Source organism: Xiphophorus hellerii, chromosome 5 (assembly GCF_003331165.1).
Source record: "Xiphophorus hellerii strain 12219 chromosome 5, Xiphophorus_hellerii-4.1, whole genome shotgun sequence".
Taxonomy (NCBI): domain Eukaryota; kingdom Metazoa; phylum Chordata; class Actinopteri; order Cyprinodontiformes; family Poeciliidae; genus Xiphophorus; species Xiphophorus hellerii.
This window is the reverse complement of record NC_045676.1, coordinates 6,256,905-6,282,745: the sequence shown is the minus strand read 5'-3', so window position 1 is coordinate 6,282,745 and position 25,841 is coordinate 6,256,905. Positions and strand designations below refer to the sequence as shown.

The following is a 25,841-nucleotide window of genomic DNA, read 5'->3' as shown; positions in this document are numbered from 1 at the left end:
TCTTTACAAATCACTCTGTCACTTTGTCTCTATCCGCCCCCTTCTTTACTTCTGTCCTTTATTTCTTTTGTTTGACACCAAGTACTTAATACATTCCCTCTGCCTCTGTTCTTACACAAACCCATTAATTAATCAGAATATAACTGAAAAGTTCATTTAAATCAGCAACTCTTTCACTAAGTGAAACACATTATGCAGATTAACTACACCCAGATTTATGTTTCCAAGCTTTTATTTCTGTTAATTAGGAAGATTTTCTGCATGCAGCTAATGAAAACACACCATTTGAGTTTAGAGTATTAAATATTTTTAATTAAAAACCTGTGGGCTTTATAAAAAGCACCTGCTAAAAGCTTGTTTTTGTCCATTGACTGCTTAAGACAGGATCTAACAGGTAAGGCAGAATGAATGGACACATTTAAAACACACTACAAACTAACCAACAAAAACAACAGGATGAGAAAGTCTGTTCATTTTTGCAGGCGAACAGTTCTGTGGAGCATTTCTCATGCATGAAAAATACAACCCAGAAGCTCTAAATGGTTCACAGCTGTGAGTCTGAGACTCAGTTCCTGCCTGCTATATTTTGTCAACACAATAACTGTGATGAAAACGACGACAGTTCTACAAAGCTGGGATGAAACTATTATTTCACACTAAAATTAAGCAGGATTTAGACATTTTTCTGCCAGTGGAATGTGATGTTTTTAATGTTTTGTATCATGGGTCTGTAAAGGCTTTGGGTTTTAGAATCAAAACCCATCAGTCACATGACATTTGCAACATTAAAAGCATCATTGATCTGTTGGAGGACCCAGTGCAGAGAACGACTGTGAAATTTCAACGTTCTTTAATGAAAAAAGGGAAAACCTACAGGGGAAAAACCTAGGACAGCTGACAAGGTCATAGATGGATCCAGTAAAAAAACAAACAATGAAAGGCAGAGAGATTTATATAAATTGGAGTGGTGTGATTGTGATTGTTTCTAAAATTTATGATCATAATTTCCAGGCATCGTTTACATGCAGATTTACAGCCTCTGACTTCTTCTGGTGCAGAATTATGACGCATGTCTCACATCAGTAACATAAAAACAGCATAAAGAGAGAAATGACCATTCAGACCTCCAATACGTTGGAAACATTTGGACAACTATCCAATTTTATGTGGAAGTGGCACAGACTGGATTTTTTTGAGAGGTGAAAAGGTCAGAATTGAGTCGCATTTGCCTGATGTTCCTGATCTAGGCTTATTTTTTGATTGATTGATTTATCAGTAAATAAATATCATAAATGACATCCCTTCTGTCATTATTGTGGAACTTAGCCAATAAAAAATAATTTTGGTAACTCTAACCAACCTAAAACAAAACTATTATGGTTTGTTTTTAACTTCAAACAATGAGAAAAAAAAATTGTGTGTTTTTTTAATTCAGTGTTTGTTGCTAGGGAGTAGTGTTACCCAGCCACCATAGCATATACAGTATAATAAATATAAAAATCCAATATAATCTCAATTTGAACCTTTAAAATAAGAATAGGTATCAAGAAAAAGAGTCACATCTATATTTTTGGAATGTATTTATTATGTAAGCATGTATTTGACAGTATTGGCCAGCTGAGACTTGTATGCATTTCTGTAAAGAACTACAGTAACATAGTCCAATTGGTCTGACTGCAGCATAGTTTAAGTAACACAAAACATAATGCTGTTGAACACAGAAACGCACATGCAACATTTTTCCATCTGCAGGCGGAAGCAGGGCAAAAGAAACAGCTTTAAAGTTTCAGGTTGCGCTCATTTACAGTAAGGAGGAAAAAGCGGTCTTTACAGTTTTTACATGGAGGTATGAAATATAACATCATCACCTGTAATATGAAATACCAGGACAAAGTTCAGGATATTAATTTGCAATGTCATTTATGAGCCTCGGTACAGTTACTTTCTATTATGATACAAGCTAATTTATTTTGATCTATCGTTCACAGATAGGTTGACCAATAAACCACATTGAAGAAGAGGAAAGAGAAGGGGAAGAGAGCTCTTGCATAGAGGTCGACGCGTTTAGCAGCAGCAGGTATGACAGGTTTTGGTGGTGGGGGTTTCTTGTTGGTTTTGTTCTGAGACTTGAGAGCTCCTGTGACCTCAACAGGTTTACCATAACAGTCGAAGTTGGAAAGTTCAAAGTCTCGAGGTAAAGACCCCACAATGCTAAAGTCATTAGAGCGAAGGTCTGACTTGGAGGTGCAAACTTTCTTGCAGCGATTTTCAACCACCTGTTGCAAAAAGAACAAATGACTGAGCAGAGCTGGGTAGTAACTAGTTACATTTACTCAATTACATTTACTTGAGTTACATTTTTGGAAAAAAAAAAAAAAGAACTTTTAATGAAGTAATTTTATTATGAAGTATTTCTACTCTTGCGTAAAAGTTCTGGATTGAATGAAAAAACAAAAATTCACCAGACACAGACACACACCTGCAGTTTTTGTTAAAGTTTTATAAGTTTTTTATTGAAAGAAGCTGATTTGGAAAATTTTTTCTTTTATCTGCTTTTGTTATTTTTTGCTGTTTTTATGAATTATTGTCATTTTGGACCTTTAAATAAAACAATTTACACTTGGCTTTATATTTTGGTCCATCTGACAATGTAATTTTTAAATATTAAGAGTAATCCAGTTACTTTACTAAAGGTAATAGGTGACGGTAATTTTATTTATATAGCACATTTTCAGCAACAAGGCAATACAAAGTGCTTACTTAACTACGTGGTTACGTTTTCTACATATTCCATTATATAAAATATAATCCAATTAAAATGCCTCGTTTTAAAACTTGATTTGTTTCGCTTTTAAACTTTCTTGCAGCATCACCACATTGCATCACTGTCAAAAAAGTATTACAACATGTGAAAACTGTGACTAAAGTTATTAGGCGTTTACGATTTGAAATAATAAATCCATGTCAGGAATTATATTAAAATAATTTTCAAAATGGTATTTTTTAGCTGCATAACAAATAATTGTTGTATTTCTGTTTAAGGTAAAAGCAATTTGATTATGTTGCGCAGTAGATTTTCTGTATATAATTTCAGTTTCTCTGCAGGTTGCCTTCACCTGTAAAGTGTTGACATGAATGGGCGTTCCACCTGTCCCATTGACTGTGTTGTTTGATTTATTTGAAGGCTTCTTTGCTTCCTTTTCTTTCAAAGCTTTTTCCTTTGTGGCCATTTTTGCTTTCTCCTCTTCAATCAGTTTGGGACTGTTCAGAAAAACCTACATAGAAAGAAAGAAGTGTGGTTAGAAGAGTGCAGAGCCTGTGGATTGGAGCAGACAATGTGAACTTTAAAGGGATCCATGACCAGCTGTATCAAGAAACATTTATTTCAAATGTAAAAATAATACAATGAAAATACTGTAGGGTGATTAGTTTTTTATGCATTTAAATAAAATATTGTTACACGGAGGTCGGCTTAAATGCATCCTGGGTAGATGTCAAATGCTACGTGCTACAGTGCTAGCTCTGAAAAGTAGTCATTTTTACACAATAAGTAACATTTATCCCTTTCACTTTGAGCTGGATCACATTGAAATTGAAGGTAATGCAGAAATGACAAGAGGAAATGAAAATAAGGAGAACCAAATGGATGAAGAGGACAGATTCAGCCAAAAATCAGGTGTTTGAGCAGCTGCTGCTTGGAAATGGGTGTAGCAATACTGCTAAGAGCTCCAGTTTCTAACTTAATTCATTTTCTCAAATATAATGTGTCACAATGACGTAAAAATGCTTCATTGTCACTTTAAATATCCATTCATTTTCTTGCGATTTGTTTTTATTTCATGTTAGCTCCTGCTAATGGTACTAGCGCTAGCTAGCGTTGATATCTGGTATATAATGACATGTGAAACTTTGAGGCAGTTTGCTTCATCCAAACTTTTAAGGTTGTTCTCATCAGCTTCTACGATGTTTTTCATTTTGATTTTTATTTTTAGGCTTGACTTCACTAAAACTTACCTACACAGGTGAAAGAATGGCCACATATAATAAAGACATACAATTTTTGACATAAGTACGAGTTTATATTCATACGTAAATATGACTATATGTTGTTCTTTGTTCTACAAACATACAGTATAGTTGTGGATCACTTTAAGACAGTATCCTGCACAAGTCTGCTGTGCTGACTTTATTCATTATTTGTAATTTTTTATACCTTGAAATCCATTCAGGGTTGTTCAACTTACATTTGAATATATAGATTTATTAATTTATTGAAGTTTCTTTCTTCCTCAGAGTTTCTTTGTGTATGCATGTGTGTGTGTGTGTGTCTTAGAACCGACCTGCACCACAGCATATTCCACCAGGGAGAAAAACCCAAAGAGCAGGCAGGCGATCAGCCATATATCAATGGCCTTTACGTATGAGACTTTTGGTAGCTCTGAAGCCAAGGACATGCTCTCACTGGACAGAGAGAGAACTGATAAAATACCTGGAAATAAGCAGATGGTAACAGAAACATATATTTTGTCAGATCAGAGCTATCTTTTCTGTAACCCTTGCTCTACAACAATTATTCAAAGGAAAACACAAAAGGAGAAAAAATATTTATAGCACTCTCATCTGTAAACGTGATACATCAGACTTACAAAGACTTTAACAAATGACTCATTTTCAACTGTGTAATAAGTTCCTGTCATAGCTTTCGTGATTAAAGCATCCATGGCTAAGGATGATTAATTTATAAAAATAAAGTCTTAAATGTTGTTAGATATATGCCATAAGCATTGAGTTAGATTGTTTGGCTGTTGGGATACCATTAATTTATAATCTTAGCTATTTTCTTTGCTAAAGCCATTAAAGTGATGAAGACATCATCAGCTACCAGTGACAATGTAATCCTTGTCTCCTTCACAGCAAGCAAACCCCACTGCTATCCATAGGAACCAGCTAACCAGGACAGCGAGCAGAAGAAACAACCTGCTCTCCACTCCACACGACTGTTAGACGACGGCAGGTCTAGACAAGCACCTCAAGCTACATCTTTACGACTGGACATGGCCATTATATCAGAGGCCAGAAAGTTTTATTAGTAATAAAACTGAAATATTCCCTGGGAAGATTGTAAAGAATGTCAAAGACATAAATACTGAGGACAAAAATGTGATTTATTTCTTTTTTTCTGTTTTAATGTGACCTATTATGCTTCCTTGAACAGGTTAGGAAAGGTGTATGGGCTATACAAAACACATTCATTAAATTTTTTGCACTAAATCATTTTTAGATAATGAGATTTTAATCTGTTCAGTTTGGATATCCTTTCAGAATGAGCTGTTTTAGGGCGTCTTGTCACTTTAAATTCAAATGAGTCCCTCTGGGGATTGCTGGGGGTTGCTAGGTAACGGGCTGGGCTCCCTGGGGTTGCTAGGTAACGGGCAGTGCCTGCTGATTTGTGTCGTTACATTCTTGAGGTTCTTGAAACGGCCCATTTTCCAGACACCAAAAACATGAACTTACTGCCAAAACTTGTTGGGAGTGTTTTTTTAAGCACTGGGGCTATTTTTAGAACCATTAGAAATCCAAGTACAAGTACAAAAATGTGCAAAATGTGAATTTTGCATAACATATCTCCTTTAATTTGTGCCGTCCACTAACAGATGATATGTGGTTATCAGTGCAACTCATTACATCCATCATAATGTTATACCTGATTGGTGTGAATTCTGCTTTGTTCTGACAAAATGATTTTGTGATTTACGATTTGTTTATTTCAACTTCATACGACTTGTGAGTTGGAAGATAAATTTAACATCAATAAGTATTACAGGTTTGAAAATGGATGAATGAAGCCAAAACCAACATATATGTGTGCTTGTGCTCACCAAGTGGTACCCGTGCAGCTGAAGCGTCTGGGTTGATCCAGAATGACAACCAGGACAAAACAACAAGCAGCAGAGTCGGAGCATAAACTCCCATCATGTAGAAACCAACCTGTCGACGCAGCGTAAAAATCACCTCAACACAGGTGTAATACCCTGGAAAAAAAATCATAAAAATGCGGCGTCATAATAGTTAAATATGTTGCTATAACTCTTTATAAACTTTGAGTTAAAATGATAAAAATGTTTGAATATGAACTTCAGCAGGGATTATTTCAGAAGGTGTGTTTGCACTATTGCAGCATTGCATTATTTTTAGCTCAGAGTCCCAGTAAAATACAAGCAGCTTTTTTTTCCTTTTTTTTTTTTTTTTGCAACAGTCAAGTCAGCCAAATTAGGATTCCTGTTTCTATAGCAACAACTCCCTGAAACAGAAAGGCACAGTGACAATGCCGGAGCGCTCAGTGGGGAAAAAGGCATTTCTACAAAACATCTGATGCTAATAATGTCTCACGCCCACACAAGCAACACGCTGGGAGTGTGCAAGTTTGAAAACACAAACGGTCTGCAGAACCTGTTGTGTCTGATTGCACATTAAGTTTTATTATAGGTCTTGGCCTTAGCAATAAATTTCAGAAGATTCAATTTACGCAAATTATATTTTAACATGCAGTATTTATTCACCAAGAGTTTAGTTTGTACAACAGCGTATTAGAGCTGATGTAGGTAGAAAATATAGGAGGAGTAAATTTCTCAGAAACTTTCCAGAAAAATTGTGAAATTTCTACATTTGAAAAGTAAAACATTTGATAGACATTTTGAGCTTAAGCTCAGAATTTTTCTAGAAACAACAAGGACATTTCTGAGTTTCAAAAGTTGAAAAGTTTTGACTCAGAAATTTCCAAGTTTTTTTCTGAAAAATTAGAAAAAATTATTAATCTCAAAATTTCAGAGCTTTTTTGACTTTTCAAGCTCATAAATGTCATTTTTGGCAGAAATTTACTTGTTTGTTTTCTTTTTAATTTTCTATCTACAGTACATTGGCCTTAATACACCATTGTGAGTTTGACCTTTGCATGACCTATAAAACACAGCCACTGAGGTTTTCACCACATTTACTTGACTATCAAAACTAAACTCTCCAAAAACTAAACTGAACTTCAGGTGTACTTCACTCTGCAGATGGTTTTCTATTTTAAATAAACATTAAATCAACTTCCACATTGTTATAATGGAATATTTGTGTGTAGAATTTTTTAAAAGAGATTAATTTAGTACAATTCAGTCACTTTAAGTCTGTAACATAAAATTTAGGAAACATGAAGCACTGTGAACAATATCTGTATGCACTGTATCTTTGCACAGAGTTACTTAAAGTGATAAATCAGGATTACGAACCCGTTCCTTGGTAGTACTTTGTACAGTTTCCATACTTTATGTCTTCTTGTTTGATGTCAAACTGTGGGAGAGCAATCTCATCCATCTGAACCGGGTCTGACTGCCACATGAACACCAGATCACTGGTGGTATAACCAACTAAAACATGCAAACAGACTTAGGTTACGTGCATCTATTTATATAGTGAGCATGTTAGCACTGCATTGCAGGCATGTTTCTACTCACAGCTCTCCAGCTGCATCTTACAGAATTGTGTGTCCATAGGGAAGAGTGTGAGATCCAGGGGACAAGACAGAGTCACTGAAAGTCTGCATGTAGGTACATACACAACACATGTGGGTGAACAACCATTATGAAGTAAATGCTAGCATCATTTTAAAATAACATGTTTATAGTTTTTAGAGGGAATCCAAAGGAGTAATATGAGCTAGCAAGGCCTCCTAACTAACACTACAACTTCCCATTTTTCATATTTCTTACTGCCAGATAGTCATTACACACTAAAAAACAGACTTAACATTTTCAAAGATTAACTTCTACAATTTAATTTGTAGAATTTCTATATTTTAAATTAAAAGATAAAAGAAACAGCAGGTTTTTATTTATTTTTGCCATATTTCATACATATTGTATTTTAATTATTCACATGCATTAATTTGTATTCATTCATTCGACATCCTATGTATATTTTGAATTCCTAATTTCAAATTTTCATGATCCAAGTCAGAAAGTTCAGCTGGAAGACCCGGTGAAACAGGAAGACTGCCTCCAAAACTCAAAAGTTTCTCACCGACTCAGACCTCAAAATCCAACATCAGCATACAAAATATAAAAGTCTCAGTACTTAACTGTTAATTTTCACTTTTGATGTTATTAAATTAGCCACACAGAGAGTTTTAATTATCAATCTGCGAATATTTCAATACATATATAATGCAGGTACGGATCTGAAGTTAAAACTTCAGGATTGCAAATCAGTTCCACCAAAATCTACAAACAGGAATGTTTTTGGTTTATTTTCTGCTTTTTGCTCCTTTTTGTTATATTTCTCAGTCTATCCTCAGAGTAAAAATGCAATTTTTGTGTTGGATGTCTGAAACGGTGCCTGTGCACATGCATTAAACGCATCCTCATTTTCAAACCGTTTGACCAGAACGTGTGGATGTTGTGGCTTAATGTCAGAAGACGTGGCTGGATACCTCATGCTGATTAAGACATCTCCATTCCTGAATATGAAGAGAAGAATGTTGTCCTGTGTGACATCATGAAAGTTTGCATTTTTTTCATTGGCAAAAAACAGGTCTGGTTTCCACAAACACTGGAACATTTTGGGATCAACAGTCAGCGCTTCACTTTTAAAGTCAGTAGGCAGTCGAAGACGAGGGTCGTTCCATCTCTGACGAAGAAATATATTCACTCTGTAGTCCTGGATAGAAAACATGCTCATTCAGTTTGAATCCTCACCGCACTTCCATTACAAGTGTTTGAAATTTAGATACAGAAATCTTAGATTTAAATTATTTATTTTGTGAATGCTAATATGAATGTTAAACTTGATTGATAAAAGGAATAACATGTTTTTTTTCCCCCTGTTTTGCTTTTGATAACATATTAATATTTTTAGGAATACACAAATGAATAGAATGAAAAATAAATAAGAAATAGAATGAAAACAATGCTGTATTTGATTCTTAAAGTCTTTAATAATTAGCATAACTCCTGTATTTTAATTATCAAAATAAAAATACAGTAAAGTTCACTAAAGTAACCAGCAAGCAATAATGTTCATTTATTTGTTTCATTTTATTTAACTTTAAAGAACAATATATTACTGAGTCTTGTTAAAACTTTGTAATCTGTACAATATTGAATTCTGTAAATAAAAAAAACAATAAGAAGAAAGTACCCTCACATCTCTGATATTCCTATTTTTTTAAATTAGTTGAAAATGAATTTCTAGCAGATCAGCTTTTCAGTCCTTAATGTTGTGGGTCTCTGGTGAAATCAGGATAAAGATGAAAAAAGACAAATTTCTCTGGACTTACCCCAAACTTGAACAGAGGCAGGAAATAGATTGTTTTTGTGTAGATCAGATATTACAGGATTTATTAACTACATAGAAAAATACTGGGCTCATTTTATCAGCTGTGGTTAATGTGTTGGGACTTGGACAGTTATAAAGACATATTTAATTTGAAAAGTCAGAATTTTTTTAGTGCAGTTCTGCAACATTATTTTAACGAGGCTAGAAATGAAACTAAGTGTGTCAGTGGAATCACCATGGTCGTCTCCTGGATGGAGCCAAAGCTGTTGATGAAGATGTTCACCCTGGACTCGACTGGAATACCTGAAATAAAGCAACATGGCCTGGAATATTGCAAATGAGCAAATAAATGCACAGTTACTGGTTCTCAGCACTGCAAAAACACAAAATCTTACCAAGTAGTAGAAGATATTTACTGCAAATATCTTAGTGCTATTGAAATAAGACCAAAATAACTGGCAAGTAACTTTTTGGCAAGAAATATGAGCTTGTTTTAAGTAAAAAATATGTGTGAAAATGTATTAGATCTACTGGAGGTTTATTTCACTTTAACATGGGAAAACGTGTCTTGTTTTAAGTGAAATAATCTGCCAATGACACCAGCACTTTCTTCATCAATATTAATAGATTATTTGCTTAAAACCAGCAAAAAAAACATATTTCTTGCTGAATAGTTACTTGTAAGTAATTTTTGCCTCATTTCAAGTGTACTAAGATATTTGAATCAGAAACTAGACCAAAAATACTTGTTAAGATTTTGTGTTTTTGCAGTGAATAAGTAACTTCTGTAAGACTATTTCATGTTAATGTTCCAAGCAAAACACAGTCTCTGCATTAAGATACAACTAAATCCTTTTGTTTCTCCTATTGGTGCGAGTAAAGCCATGTTGAATTTCATTTGTGCTCTAAAGTCAGAAGTTAAAAGTCAGAACCAGAATGCTTTCTGAAACAACTCTGAGAACAGATTTATGACACTGATGTTCATTGTTAGGCATGAATTGCTAGTTGATTTTCTGATGTGGCGTTATTTCCAAACATGACCTTCAACCTCTGAAGCAGATGGAGTACAACCTCAGTGAAAAAATGTTTCCTCACAGCTCAAAACATTTCTACTTTTAGTTATTTTTGTTTACAGGAACAGTTAGATTGTCCATTTCATTTCTAATTGTCCCAAATAGCAACCTGTTGTTAACAATTTAGCCAAAAGTTGGGAGTCATTTCTTCTTATTATGATTCAGTTTAACAAATTAAGTTTACGTTTGTGCCCGTTGTGAACATTTCCGCATTACCTTGAAAGTTGGGCCTTATTCTTGGGTCATAACTGACCATCAGACGATTCAAAATGTTGGAGGTGGAGTTAGCTGGAACCTGGGCTAAATCCTCCTGAGACAGCTGGCTGTTAAAAAGAAAAATAAATTACATGATTAGATTGAAACAGGAACTGAAAATTAAATACTCACCAATTAAAGTTATTGTATTTCAAATAACGCAATAACTTTAACACACTTTGGTACCTAAAGACCACAGGCAACTTGAAAAAATTAGTTATTATCTTGTTATAGTCTTGTTATTAGTGAAATAATTTGTCAGTGGAAATAAACTTTTTTTATATTAGTATTAATGAATTACTGAGTTAAAACAAGCTCCTATGTTTTGCTGAAAAGGTAATTTTATCTCATTTGAAGTGTACTAAGATATTTGCATTAAAAATAGACCAAAAATACATGGTAAAATTTAAACATGCTGTAATATGTTAGCAGAAGAAAAAAAAAAAGACCAAAACATCTGCCCCAATTTTCTGGAAAAAACAGAAAAACCCTTTTGGTGAGATGGGGAATGTGGAGCATCCAGTCAAAAAAGGAAAGTGTTTGACTGGTTTCCAGAAACCTAGAGCAGCACTCCAGTTGTACTCAGAACTGGGAATTTCCTGCTTCCTACTGGGATAGTCTGATTTCACAATAGATTAAAAAACAAGACAAGTCATTTTATTACAAATAAAATGTTTTTAACCTGAAAAAGCAACACAATTTGTTCTGTACAGCCACAAGTAATAAAGTTATACATAAAACAGAAAGTTTCACACTAAGACTTTGCTCTGATTATTGTTATAATAACATTTTACATCTGTCAGCAGTTTCCTTTTTGTCAGACTCTGTACTGAGGATGGGGCTTTGGGCTGCGTTATCTCTTCTCCAGCACATCTCAAATATTCTCAGTGGGATTAAGGATTAAATTCTGTGTTGACAAAACCATTCAACGCAGCCAGAGCCACTGTTAGCTTGATCATCATGAGTGCTGGTTTTGTAATTTGGAAGAATCCTGTGTCATCAGGGAAGAAAACTGTGCAAATAAAACCTGTGATCACACAGATAGTCAGATGATTCTTTTGGCTCCTAACAATAACGCAGCTAAAGGCCTTCATGTCTTCTTGTTTGTTAACGTAAATCAAATCTCCATTTTAAGATTTTTCCTGACTGTAATTTTACTTTGGCCATCTTATATACGTAATTATAAATGCCTGGTATTTTTCTTCTGTAAAATTATATGCTAACCACCATGATCTCAATCTAAAGACACTGCAGACACTACATGAATGAACGCTGTTTTATTTCCATTTAAATTGTATTATTTTTAATTTGAATCAAAGTAATCTAACCCAAATGACATAGACAGGATTTTATCAAGCAGCTTACCGCATTCTTCTGTATTTCTGATCGACGAATTTTGATTTCAGTTTGGTTATCTTATATTTTTGACAAATAATCTGAATGACCTCGTATGTCTGAACTCTTTTAGAACTGGTTTATGATGATACTTTATAATCATCATAAACCAGTGGGAGTTTTTCCACCGAGTTTTGAGTGTCAGACCAAATTTTATAACAGCTCTCTGAAAAGCAAAAAAAAAAGAACAAAAAACAAAAAGCAAAAGAAAAAAAAACATAAAACAAACCACAATAACTTGTGGTTCCAGGTTATTAACGTTATTAATTATCTCCTTGTAAATCAGAAAAGCAAAACACAAACCAAAGCAAAACAAAAAATTTTGTTTTTCTGTAATAGTAGTCATGGTTCCAGGTTATTAACCCTATAACGCCAAACGTATCATATGTGATACATGAGTTTTTGAGACCTCCAAATGAGCAGTGTGACATTTTTTTCCCTAAAAAACCCGATGTATACAATTAGAGACATGTAGTGCACTGATAATCCAACAGGGGGTAGTAACTTTCTCGCCAGAGGCCTTTCCACTGATACTACAAGACTGCCATGGCAAAGGACTGGGACACATGCGTTTTCAGCAGGAAAACTTTGCCAATTTTAGAAGGTTAAGGTAAGAAAAAAAAATTTGTTTTGGGGTGAACTATCAATAGGAACACTTACTGAGTTGATGCAATGTAAAATTACTTAGTATTTTATCATAATTTTTTTGTAAAACCGTGTTGAAAAGTGACGTATCAAATTTGATACAGTGGGTCAGTTAACTCGAAAAATCAGTCAATTGTCTTTTATTGTACTTCATGTATTTTACATGTATTTCAAGCAATGTACAGTCTTTTTTCATATAAACTAATGATATGTTTGCATGTTCATAATTTGGTACATTTATAGCTTAAAAATAGATATGCAACTTGCACCTTTTGCTTATTTTCATTGAAAACTGACCAATTCAAAGATAAAATAAACACTCTTTTTTGTGCCTGTGTGTTTTTTTTAGATGGCAAAGACATACACTGTTAAAGATATTCTGAATATGATTATGGATGGGAATTCAAGTGACTCTGAGCAGCTAGGGGAGGATGAGGATGAGGAATGGACTCCTGCAAGGATTGAGGAACACCCAGATAGCGGCGATGATGACCACCTGAAGAATGTCACGCTGTTGACGAAGTCATGGTGCCTTTCAAAGGAAAATCACATCTACGGTGCTACATGCCAGGAAAACCTCACAAGTGGGGGTTCAAGATGTGGGGACGTGGTGGGCAAAGTGGCTATCTATATGACTTTGATGTGTGCCAAAGGGGAGGAAATCTTGACCAAGAGAAATCTGATGTTGGTGCTACAGGAGATGTTGTCCTGAAAATGACCTCAACCCTTCCAGCAGGAAAGAATCACAAAGTTTTTGCTGACAATTTCTTTATGTCAGTTCCATTGGTAGAGCACTTGAAACCAAGAGGAATCTACTACATAGGCACAGTCCGAATGAACAGGGTGAAGAATTGCCAACTGATGGATGAGAAAAAACTGAAGAAAAACGGCAGAGGGTCACTAGATTTCAGAGTAAACCAGGAAAACAACATCATTGTGAGATGGTATGACAACAAAGCTGTGAACCTGCTCTCTTCTTTTGTTGGTGTTGAACCACTGGGCAGTGTGAAGCGTTGGGATTGAAAAGCCAAAACCCACATAATGGTTCCCAGACCGGCCATTGTTGACACTTACAACAGGTTCATGGGAGGCATTGACCTTCTTGATATGCTTTCTGCACTGTACAAGTTCAGCTTCAGATCCCAAAGATGGTACATCTACATTTGGTGGCACACCATCACAGTGGCAGTAATCAATGCATGGATCCGCTACAGAAGAAATCTGGAGAAACTGCATCCCAGGCAGAAACACCTGCCCCTGCGAAGGTTTCAGGCCTCTGTTGCCACTGCCCTCACAAGTGCACGAAAGGTCAAAAAGTGTGGCAGACCTTTGTCCTCTCCGGAAGCAACGCCAACCCCTCCTAGGAGGAGGAAAACCACTGAGTTGCCCCCTGATGTGAGAAAGGATGGCCTCAATCATTTCCCAACATGGGAAACCCGACAGAGATGCAAGCACTGTGTGGGCCACTTTGCCCATGTGTTCTGTAAGAAATGCAGAGTGCATCTTTGTCTGAACAAGGACAGAAACTGTTTCCAAGCCTATCATAATGCAAAATAAAAAGGTTGTGAGCCACAATATGTCTAGAAAATAATTGAAATGTTATGTTCTCGAGACTGCCACCCTGCCAGTTCCATTGGTGGATTTGTTATTGCTGCATTGTTGTAGCACTTTTTATGTTTGGAATTAACAATTTATCTGAGTTATTTGTGTTTTATTATGTTTTTGTTTGTTCAAGAAAAAATAATCTTTGAGCATTGTGACCCGATGTATCAAATATGATACAAAATGAAACTCATATATGGAAAATGATATTTGAAAATTTTTTTTTTGTTTGTTCAGAGGGACCAATAAAGGCTCCAGTTTCAAAGAATTGGAATTTTCTGTCAGTTATTTCATGGTGTGGGCTTTACAGGGTTAATGTTATTTATTTCCAGTAGTTCAGATCTTTAAATTTATTTTCATATATTATTTTTGCTCCATTTTTATAGACAAACTGTTTTGTTTTATTTTATTTTAATTTTTACTTACGATGGACAGACAACTTGCTTTCCTTTCTTTCCTTTTTTGGTGGATTTTCCTTCTTTGGCTCCAGCAGTTTGCCAGCAGGAGAGCAGCAGCAGCAAAATCATGGATCTAAATACAGGAGCCATGTTGCCTGAAAAATAAAATTTAACAATCATAATAAAAGTGGAATTATTCATTTTACACAAAAAGATTTACAATTTTTGAAGCCCTTTTCTAAATGCAATTAGTGAATCGAACAGCAGGTGGCGACTGTATTGTTTTACAAACATGGAGTCACAGAGCCCTCTAGTGGTCTAATATAACTACTACACATTCAGTTTCCAGACTCAGTCACCGCTTCATATTTTCTGTCCAGAAAAACACAAAATCTTACCAAGTATTTTTGGTCTAGTTCTAGTACGAATATCTTAGTTCCGTAGAAGTAAAACAAAGCTAACTTACAGGTAACTTTTCAGATATAGAGGCCTGTTTTAAGTCAATAATTCATTGATAATGATGAAAAAGTTCTAGTTCCACTGGCAGATAATTTCGCTTGTAACACAGGAAGAATATCTTACTGTAAGTGAAACAATCTGGTGAAGTAAGTAGTACTTTTTTCATTAATATTAATGAATTATTGACTTTAAACAAGCTCTGATAGCCTAACAAAAGGTTACAGATGAGGTAGTTTCGTCTTATTTCAAGAAATTTGCACTAGAATCTAAACCAAAATTACTTGGTAAGATTTTGTGTTTTTGGAGTGCAGAAAACTCTGAGCTTGTATCGTCTTCACTGTCTCTGCTATTTTTGGTTTTACCTCTAATTTATGAGCTTATTCCCCTCTACCCCAATTTTTAGAATCCCTCTTCACTTTTTATCATTAGAATAAATTTATACAACTTAGTGAGCAACAACCAAATCTGACATCCCGACAGGAGGACATCAGCCCTCCTCTTCCTCTTTATCTTCTCCAAAAAAAAACAGCATGCACCTCCAGAATTACTTTAAAACCATGTGGGACAGCATAACAGATCCAAAGCCTCTCAAGACTAAAATCTTTCTTCTGCAGAGGAACGTCTCCTCCTTAGCGTGGAACAAACTCCCTGGCATGAAGCCACGAACCGCTGAGCGATAAATTTACCTTGGGGACTCCGCTGGGGCCAATGTTGCTAACCTCAGCTCATCAGGTCGACCAACTGCAGTGAAATAAGAGGCAAGTCAGCTCTTTCTATTCACACATGTTGAGGTTTGGAATCCCAGGTCGTTATGGGTCTGCTGCTAATAAACTCGCATTTTCTTCTTGGTAGTCAACTGATTTTAAGCTCATTATATAATGACTTTGGTAGACAGACACTGATCTCTACTGGATTTAAAAAATAAAAAATGAAGTCAACTGAATTTGTTCTCAACTGGATCCAGTTATATATGAGTAAATCTCTATAAAGTGTTCGATGGGGCTCGATTTTCAAAATAAAAGTACCTTTGGAAAATAACCTTTAAGTAGGTATTAAAAACACTTTTTCATTAAACCATCAAATATTTATCTGTTTGACGTAATAGTCTAATCTGTAATATTGTTTTTTCATTATCTGTAATGAAAAAACAGATAATGTTTTTGCAAATATTTTTGTACAGTTTTGGCTTACTTACTGCTTTTAATGTGTTGTATTTTCACCAAATTGTATATTTTTTAAACCTTTACATTCTAGTTAATGATTGATGATTAACCGATTAATCACAGTTAATCCGATTAATCGTTTCAGCCCTAAAGAGGTCATGGTTTCATAACATTACTGCAGAGTATCTGACTTGCTGTATGTGTAAAGAAGAGACAGAGGTGTTTTCTGTTTACCAGTTTAATCGTTCTAATTAAGCAGGAACTAGCAAGAAAAGATCATTACTTTAGAGAGAATTACTCAGCATTGACTTTCATTTAAATGAAACCCATCAAAGAGATTAACAGGCATAAACATTGCACTGTGACAGTCTATGGAATTAAATGTGTGTGTGTACGCATAAAAAAGTTTTCTGAGCATTTCCAAAGCTGCAGATTAAGAAGAGGAGAGATTGCCCTGCGAGTTCTGTGCAGCTACTAAGCACATGAAAGCAATTATAAGAAGATTTGGGAGGTGGAGATCCAGGTGTTGGTAACACATTAAGCTGTCAGTGAATTAGAGTGGTGATGGTGTTTGGTACTTCTTTCTCTCTTTAATATTCTGTGTAATTAATCTAATAGTTGCAGGAAGCAGGCCCTACTGATGCTGGCAGGTTTGCGGGGTTTTGTGTTATGTTCAGTTTGAAGGCATCATAATAAAGACGCTCTAATCTTTCTTTTAGAAGATGAAGTAGGTATGGGGTTCTGGAAAATCCTGGTATGTGTTTGGAGGAGGATCTCTTAAAGCAGATCTGGCAGTGTTCATTAGAGCTCTGTGATATTTTGCATCAATCTGATACCAAGTAAATATAGGAATCAGTATCGCCGAAACCAATACTGATACTTATTATTTAAAGGGGAAGATTAATATGTTTTCCAGATACATAGTGACATTTTATAGCACAATGAAGTAACTATGTTACTGTAACTATGTAACTATGTTGCTATAAGTCAAAGAAATTTGACTTTGTAATTTAATGCCTTAGAATTGGGTCTTTATGTCTTTATGAACTGATCTTTCTGAAAATATCCCACACCTCATGGTGCCACTGGGTACTAAAAACCTTTACTCTGCTTTTCTTGTGTAGAATCCTACCAACACCATAGATTGTTCCACGTTGACCTGAACAGCATTTCCATTACAAATGTACGCAAAACCTTGTTGATATTTCACTAATGTTGACAAAAGCTGAATTTTGTATTTGCGATGTTTCCATTAAATAAGAAACACAATTAAAATCACATGTGAATAAGTTTGTTTAAGTGATAAGTCATTAAAAACATGCCGCACCAGGGCCTGCCCAAGGCATAAGCAAACTAAGCAGCCGCTTAGGGCTCCCGGGTCACCAATGAGGTCAATGAGCTGCTCTAAGCTGTAGTTGGTTGCTGCTGATCATTTATGTGGCTAAAACAAACAATATTTTTTACATCAACTTCTAAGTTATGTGAATCAGCCCGGTACCGGCCCACATTCTCAGGGGAGAAAAACTCACATGGTGTAAATAAAATTTTTACACCAGGTGAGTTACACTTAAGAGAAATTAATTTAATCAAAGAATGTCATGAATATGTGTGTAGAGCTGCACCAATTGCTGTTTTCTGGCCGATCCCCAGTTACCGATCTTTAAAAAGCCTGACCTGCCAATTTTGATTTTGGCTGTTATCAATCTTTTTGTCTGAAATGTCGCTAAATATAGCAAGAAAGTCACTGAGTTGGCAACAGTGCGGTGAATATTGTTAATTGTAAATGTTCAGACCTGAGCTGGTGGGCCGGTCTGTCAGTTAAACTGACAGACTGTGGAGCAGAAGAGGACAGAGGCTGATTTTTAAACCTTTGCTGATGAAAATAAGATTAGTGGATAAGATGGGCTTCACATACAGTATAAGTAAAGGCCGATCACAGATCCCCCAGAAATAAGGAAATCGGCGCCCAGAAGTCCACTAGCCAATAAATGTATCCTATATTATACATGCATAGGATATAATGTAAACAGCACCATCAGAGATGCAATAGGTTTATAGCAGGTGCGCGAATGATCTAATATTCTAACTGTTTTTTCCAGCCGGCTCACCTTGTTAGCAGAACTAGAGGGCCCTAAAACCAAATTTCGCTCAGGGCCCCATGGAGGCTTGGGCCGGCCCTGTTCCGCACCGTCATGTTCCTACCATTTCCTGTCGTCTTCTTTGTAACATCAGATTGTTGAAAAACCACCTCATTCTGGCGCAAAAAGCTTTTAAAGAGAAACGTGAACTTTGTTGTAATTGACGCAATTTTCCCCCCCGTAATTTCACTTTGCGCAATTATATGGTCAATGGAAATGCAGATAGTGTCAGTGTTGGTGTAATCTTTCTGAAGGGATAAAACAAATCCTTTGCTAAAAGCTACACTTCTCCGTCAATGACTGCAGCATTTCTCTGGGACCAAGCATCAATTTCACATCATTTACTCCATTTACTTCAGCAATCAGTTGAACAATATTGCTTTTGTATAGTAAAACAAATCCCATCCTGCAAAGAAAACCACAATAATCCAAGGGGAAAACAATATAAATCATTTACAGCAACACTTTTTTCTTTCCAATTACAGGCACCCAACGGACCCCAACAAAATGCTCCTGCAGACCATAACTGACCCACCGGATCGCCTCGCTGTGCTCATTCCATCATCTTAACGCACTCTTCATCATAAAGTGCACCACTGAAAAACAGAAAGACTTGAGTGAAGATTTTAGTCTCTTGAATCTCTACAGAGGAGCATGTATGAGCAGCTAAGGCTATTAGCCTGATTTATCTGCCTGGATTGATTCAAATGACACCGCAAAGCTTATGTAACTGTGTAATTACAGCAATCTATTCCGCGCCTGTCTTTTCTGAGCGTCCAAAGGAGTACGGATAGCCGGTAGAACAATTTAAAGTTTTCAAAACTCTGTCAAAGTCTGTGAGCCGTGGCTAGAAGAGTTATGTTCTTTAATGTTAATTGGTTGTCATTTGTCTTCTGAGAAAATTTTCTTTTCTTTTTTTTTCCAGTTTTGAATTGTGATACCTGCTTTAAAGCACAACCTGTCTTTAAGAACAACGGTGATGCAGTATTGTAGCAACTGCAGAGGAATGAAGCTGATGAGCCTTAAAGATACGGGAACAAGTTAATGAAGCCTTATGAGGGTTAAGAAGAAAAGGGACAATCAGTGAGCAGCAGTTTGATTTAATGAAGGGAAAGGTGGTTCAGATGTGAGGCTCTCTTGTGAGTGATGATGTTTTAGCCAAGGAAAGGTCAAAACATGTTGCACCATTTCTTTGTGGATCTAGAGCAGTCTTTCTCAAACTGTGGTCTGCGAGGTCCTGCATGTTAACATCCATATATTTGCTGTGAAATGAGCTGAAAGTGCAACGCTACAGTTAGCTTACCAAAGGATTATATTTGAAAATAATAATGGATAAATTAAATTAAAAAGAAAGCCTGAAGAAACCATTGGAAAGTTTCTCAAGGTGTTTTTGAATTCTATTAGGTTACCTAGCAGGCATGCAGGTCTACAGTAGGTCTGCAGCTGTGCTGAGTGCGATGTGCCGGTGAACAACGCTGCGCCCCGCGCTGACTAACTGCATCTTAACACCTGAAATAAAATTATTTATGTCAGGCTATCCACTGGCTGAAGGAAAATGTTTGGTTTTTTGCCAACGCAACACAAATCTATTTTTCTCATGCTTCCAAATCACAAATAGCCCTATTATTATTATTATTATTATTATTATTATTATTAGTGCACACAACACTTGAAGTAAAGAACTTTTTTTATTTCCATATGTTGTCCATAATTGGGAAGCTTAGAAAACATACATTCAGAATCTGTAAATGACTCAAAACGCCTCGGGTTGATTTATTCAGGGTTTTATTGTGGCCAGTCACATTTACAAAACAGCGCCACCCTTCACTTTAGGCGGAACAAAGATTATGAGTTAAAAATCTCATATTTTAATTTCAGGTTGTTAGATGTGTTTGTTAAATGGGGTAAGTGATCCGTGGCTGGAAAAGGTTTGAGAAACATTGAATTAGAGACAGTGGCGAGGTGTACGGTAGGTGTGACAGATCCGTTCACGTTTGGGACGGGATGCATATCAGGGGTGAACTTTGATCCCCTTCTTGTTCGAACTTATAAAGAACAGATTGACATATGAAATCAGGTTGGAGTCACCATCGGCCATAATGTTTACAGACAATATTGGGATCAGGACTGAAATGGTTAATCAGACTAGTAGTGACTAATCAATTATTGAAAACATAGTCAGTTAATTTAGTAATCGGTTTATTGTTAACTGGAGTACACTGACTCCAAAAGGCCATTTAATGCAAAACCCCCAACACATTCAGAGCAGTAATTAAGCCTCTTTAAGATAAAAACACCTTTGTCTGTAAATATGTTTGTCCAAAAACTCGCCTCGTGGAATAGCTTTAGCTTCATGTCGTTTAAATTCACTAGAAAATGTTTGCGATTCAATTTTCTTTATTTTTGCTTTTTTCCCTCCTCTCTCATCTTCCCTCCAACCCACACAGGTCCCTGATCAGATTTGTGCCACATTCACATGCCTTAAATTATAACACCATGGCAATGTCCAGCTAACTTAGCTTAACTTAGCTAAACAAACCTTTAGTTTCTGCTTAATTACCATGCAGCTCACTGATGTGAAAGGGGCTCACAGGGACAAACAGTGGATGGGAGTAACAACGTTAAACTATGAGGGCTGACATAAAGATGCAAGTTTTAACTGGATTATTGGGATTAGTAAACGCTATGCTGGATGTTTGAGGTTTAACAGATTCAAACATGGCTTCTGAAGCATTATTTTTATGGCCCTTTCCCTCAGAAATGCAACATGAGCAGAGGGAGTGTTGCAGCCACCAGCAGGTTGTCCTTAAGTGCTGCAGCCAGAATGTGTTGATCCATGACCTGTGATGGACGCCAAGGTGGACGCAGCGCCTGAAGCAAACTCACCGCAGCTGCATTCTGCTGCTACTGTCTCATTTATGTGACATGCCAGCGCTGCGGTTGTACAGACGACACCAGAATCCTGACAGAATCCACTGTCAGGAAATGAACACGTAACAATGCAGAAGCAGAGCAGAACTAAATCAGTTCCTTCATTTTAAAGTTTTTGTTTTCCCTGTTTACGTTCTACATTATAAATATAGAAACATGGGGCTGTGGAACGGACAAATCGTCCGTCCATCCATACAAACAGTCCTGATAAAAGTTTTAAGACAAATTAGCAAGACATAAATTGCTATAAGATCCAGATGCGGTGCAGCAAAGTGGTAAATGTTTTGTTTTTAATAAACCAAGAATGTTTACTTGTTCAATAAAATAGCTTTCTATCCTACATTGTTGCTATAAAGTATCTCTCTCTCTCTCCCTCTCCCTCTCTCTCCCCCTCGGTGTGCTGTCATTTGGGTCAGAGTTATAATTCATAACTATCCAGGTGGTTTTGCTGAGGGCTCACGTGTTTCCTGTCAATGTGAACAAAGCGGCTCAGCCACGTAAATGCCCTGCATTGCTATTCTTAGTGTGCTGAGTTGGCGAAGCCTGAAAGGGAAACTGAGATTTTTCTGTGTGAGAGCATGATCTGTTCCCTACTAAAACTTAAAATGAGTACAGCAGGCTCCAAAGTATATAAAGGCAGTGTGGCTATGGAATATGTCATTTTTAAATGTACACATTATATTGGAGCTGTAATGGGATTCACCTTGGCTTTTACCGCAAGTGAAAATATTTCTGAAGATTTTCCACATTCAAACGGGGGATTTAACAGACTTACTGACAGGGATTAGCAATAATCCCTAATCAGTGTAAGAGCAATTTAATAATTCAAATTTCACTGTGAGATTTCACTTAACCTAAAATAAAGATATGCCTGATTTCTCATATTATCATTTTAAAGAAATGTATCCTTCAGATATTATAAGATTTTTTCTTCTTTTTGCTGCCTTTCATTTTATATTTTCCTCTATTGTATATAATTGTTTTGTTTTTAATTAAATGAATAAATATCAAACTTAATTAAACTATACTTAAAGTAACTGAATATAAGCTAATAGTAACATTAGAAAATAACTCCTATATTTCTTTTCAGATGACTTTAAAATTAAGCTTTAGAAAATCAAAAGGATTTTTGTGACATAAAAACTATTTATGTCTAGTTTATTCTCAGTTAAACAGTATTTTCTTTTTCACTCTGCACAAGCTGAGCATTTACTGGGGATTACTGCCAATATAACATATCACAAAGTTATTTTTAATTAAATATTTAAGAAAATATAATTTCCTTTTTGTTACTTAGTTATCATGTTATTTAAAATGACTTTATTAATCCAAAACCTTACTTTTGTCCTGTTTGTGCAGGAGAAAATAAAACGTTAGTGATTTTATTCCTTTGTTGGTTTCTTAGGGAGTCTTCGGTTTTGAGATAAGCTACTAAAATCTGTAAATAGAATGTATTCATCTACGTTTTTCATTATTACATCATAGTTTATCGTCTACTTCTGTCCTCTGTGCTTATTTTCATTAGTAACAGCCCATGAACTGACTAATAACCAAAAATATTTGGACACCCCGGGTTTAAAGAATATGTTTCAGTAACGAGGAACAAAGTGAGTAACTGTAGCTAATTCTAAGGTTAAAAAATAGAAATCTGTAGGTACTGATTATAGATAAACAGTAAATTATTTATCATTATAGTAAAACATATTTTTCTACCACACGTTGCTCTGTTTACAAGGTTTAAATTTGTCTCTAAATCAATAACAAAAATGAGAAGAACAACTTAAACGCAGCAGAGATTCAAACCAGAGACCTTGTTGCTGTATGGCGGCCGCGCTAACCACCGCACTGCCGTGTTGCCCATTAAATCAGCCAACTTACATTAAATCAATGTTAGTGGATAACAGCTCTTCAGAAACACTGCATGCTATAATACAGCAGCATGAAGGACTGTCTGAAACAACTGAACCGCAAGGAAATGTGAGCAACATTTCCAGAACAGACAGATCACTATGCAGATTTCTACAACAAAGACTTTCTGTTCAGTTCAAGGCAACTGAGGAGACGCCAAGGAGACATTCAGTTTCTACTCGTTTCCATTCTGTAGCAGTAAAATGTTGGATTGATCCAAATCCTTTCTTTTGTCCTTTTTATCCTCCACTAGATCTATAAATCCTAGAATGTTCATTCACAAACTCATTACAGAGGATGCCTGTGAGGACGTGTGAGAAGTGATGGGACAGGGAAGCGGAGGAAGAGGCAGAAGGCTGTACAGAGTGTGCAGGAGGGGAGGGGTGTGTGTGTGTGAGGGGGGGGGGGTGGGTACTGCGGCGTTAGACTACACGGGCAAGATGCAATGACACAGCTTGCTGACGCTGTTAAAGCCACACACACACTCACTCTGTGTCTGACTGCAGGAAAACTGTAAAAAGTCATGAACAGAGCAGAGCAGGTATGGGTAGAAATCAGGCTTTTTTTAAGCACATGCCCGCTCCCAGGAGAAGAGAAAACACTAAAATCCTTTATGACCACACTTCTTTGCTCTTCTCTCCCTACATGCATGCCCACTCTACCTTCAGAAAACAGTCAGACTGACAGATTCATTTCGCAATAGTTTGCTGCTTACCTTTGATTAGGTGAGTAGTTGTGTGTCCTGCATTTAAAGCGAGCCAGTTGTTCTCACAGTGATGCCGCTGTGGAAAGAGCTGGAGAGCCTGTCCTCTCTGTGCTGCGCTGTCCACTGTGTGTTTCCTCTGTCTGCACTGCTCCTTTACTCCGTTCCAAGTTCCCTCGTGTCAGCTTACAGGGAAGTAGCTCACTATAGACTCCCACACGCAGCTCAGAGAGTAGGAAATTAGTTTACCAAAATGCTATACACACTCTTTATTTATCCAGGTTGAAAAAAACTCAGACTGAGATCAAGGCACGAAGGCAACATCATATATGACAAACAAACATCCAGCCAAAACTATTACTAGAAGGGACCTATTATGCAAAATTCCCTTTTTGCACATTTTTATGCTTCTATTTTGGTTTCTACTGCTTCTAAAAGACACAAAATCATTTTTTTCTGGCAATAAGTTAATGTTTTTGGTGTCTAGAAAATGAGTAGTTTCAAAAACCTTCCTATTGTTGAGTCACACTGCCCCGTTACTTAGCAACCCCTGCCGAGCTCCAGCACATTTGGTCATCTGATTTTACCACTGTATTCACTGTACAATGGCTGCTGGAAAAGACAAGTGTTTTGTTGTTGACTTACTATCCAGAAACTACTTGGCGCATTCGTGTTGGTTTGTGCAGGAGGCTCTACTTCTGCTGTTCAAAACTGTATAGTTGTATAATTGTGCATCTGTTTGCAGCCATTTTCACATGTGAGTGTAAATGTTTAATTGGAGCGGGGGGGAAGCACAGCTTATTTGGACTTAAAGCATAGTAGGTTACCTTTATATAACAAACAAATATACAACCAAAGCTTTTACTAAGACTATCCTCCATTTCCCCAAGGACAGAAATCTTTTCTACTGAACATTAAGGACAGTTGGAGGAGGATGGATTTTGATTAAAAGTGATCTATTCTGCTCCCTGAAACAGGTTGGGACAGATATATGGGCTATAGAAAACCTGTTCATTACATGCGTTAGCTGGAGATAGGCACCAGAACCCCTCCCGACCCAACTAGGGACAAGGATGTTAGAAAATGGATGGATGAATGGATATTTTTGGATATTAGGTGCGTTTTTATTGACCGTATAATTTGACATTTTGAAAATAAATTTGCTTAATGGAAACAAGCCAAATTCGAAAAAACTCTCGTTTTGCGATAAAAGGTTTTGCTGCTTGGAGGAGGTCGTTTTCTGGCCATACTGAAATTGGTTTATTTTGTCAAATTAAAATTTTTTTTTTTTGCATCAAGCAAGTCACATGATCAACTACTGGATGTTGCCGTTGGCACAAACATGAAGAAGAAGACAACAGGAAGTACTTAGAAGATTACGATGGTGTGGGATGATTTTTCCTCACATTTTGCCTGAACATTTCTAAGAATGGTTGTAAATGGCATAATGGAGAAGCAATGTTGAGATGACACGTTGAAGGAGGAATGTTGAAAAAGAGACAGTGGCCAATTTCAAAGCATCAGATGCGACTATAATGTGAAGTCAAATTTCCATACATAGCATTTTCATAACAACTGAAAATAAAATAATTTCATGATTGTGGTTTAAAATGGACTTTGCACCCAGAAAATACATAAACCCCCATTTAAAGGGGGAAATAATCTGTCTGCAGTTGTTATATGACTTTCTGTAACTGACTGAACTCTGCATAATTTAGTTACCTGAATAAATACCAATTACTTACAAACCTCTCCCATGATTCCTAACTCTTTCTCTGGCGCAGCCCCAATTCTATCCTATAACAGGCAATGCATTCTGGGGATCCGGGAAAGCAATAATGCAAATTGAAACG

General features: G+C 36.3%; 1 protein-coding gene and 1 long non-coding RNA gene across 2 annotated transcripts; one reads left to right on the top strand and one right to left on the bottom strand.

The window, feature by feature from the left end:
• Positions 1–1,563: 1,563 nt before the first annotated feature.
• Positions 1,564–24,189, bottom strand: LOC116720245 (glycine receptor subunit beta-like). Its single transcript, XM_032563394.1, has 12 exons — positions 24,001–24,189; positions 15,832–15,886; positions 14,715–14,841; positions 10,608–10,714; positions 9,554–9,621; positions 8,474–8,700; positions 7,500–7,582; positions 7,275–7,412; positions 5,880–6,032; positions 4,341–4,489; positions 3,117–3,275; positions 1,564–2,276 (listed from the first exon to the last, which is right to left on the bottom strand). The coding sequence occupies exons 3-12, from the start codon at positions 14,834–14,836 to the stop codon at positions 1,983–1,985; spliced, it is 1,500 nt and encodes a 499-aa protein (XP_032419285.1). The 5' UTR covers positions 14,837–14,841; positions 15,832–15,886; positions 24,001–24,189; the 3' UTR covers positions 1,564–1,982.
• On the top strand, positions 12,392–14,505 carry LOC116720279 (uncharacterized). The gene is made up of 2 exons (XR_004339363.1): positions 12,392–12,651; positions 13,036–14,505. It is a non-coding gene; the product is annotated as an uncharacterized LOC116720279 (long non-coding RNA).
• Positions 24,190–25,841: the final 1,652 nt, after the last annotated feature.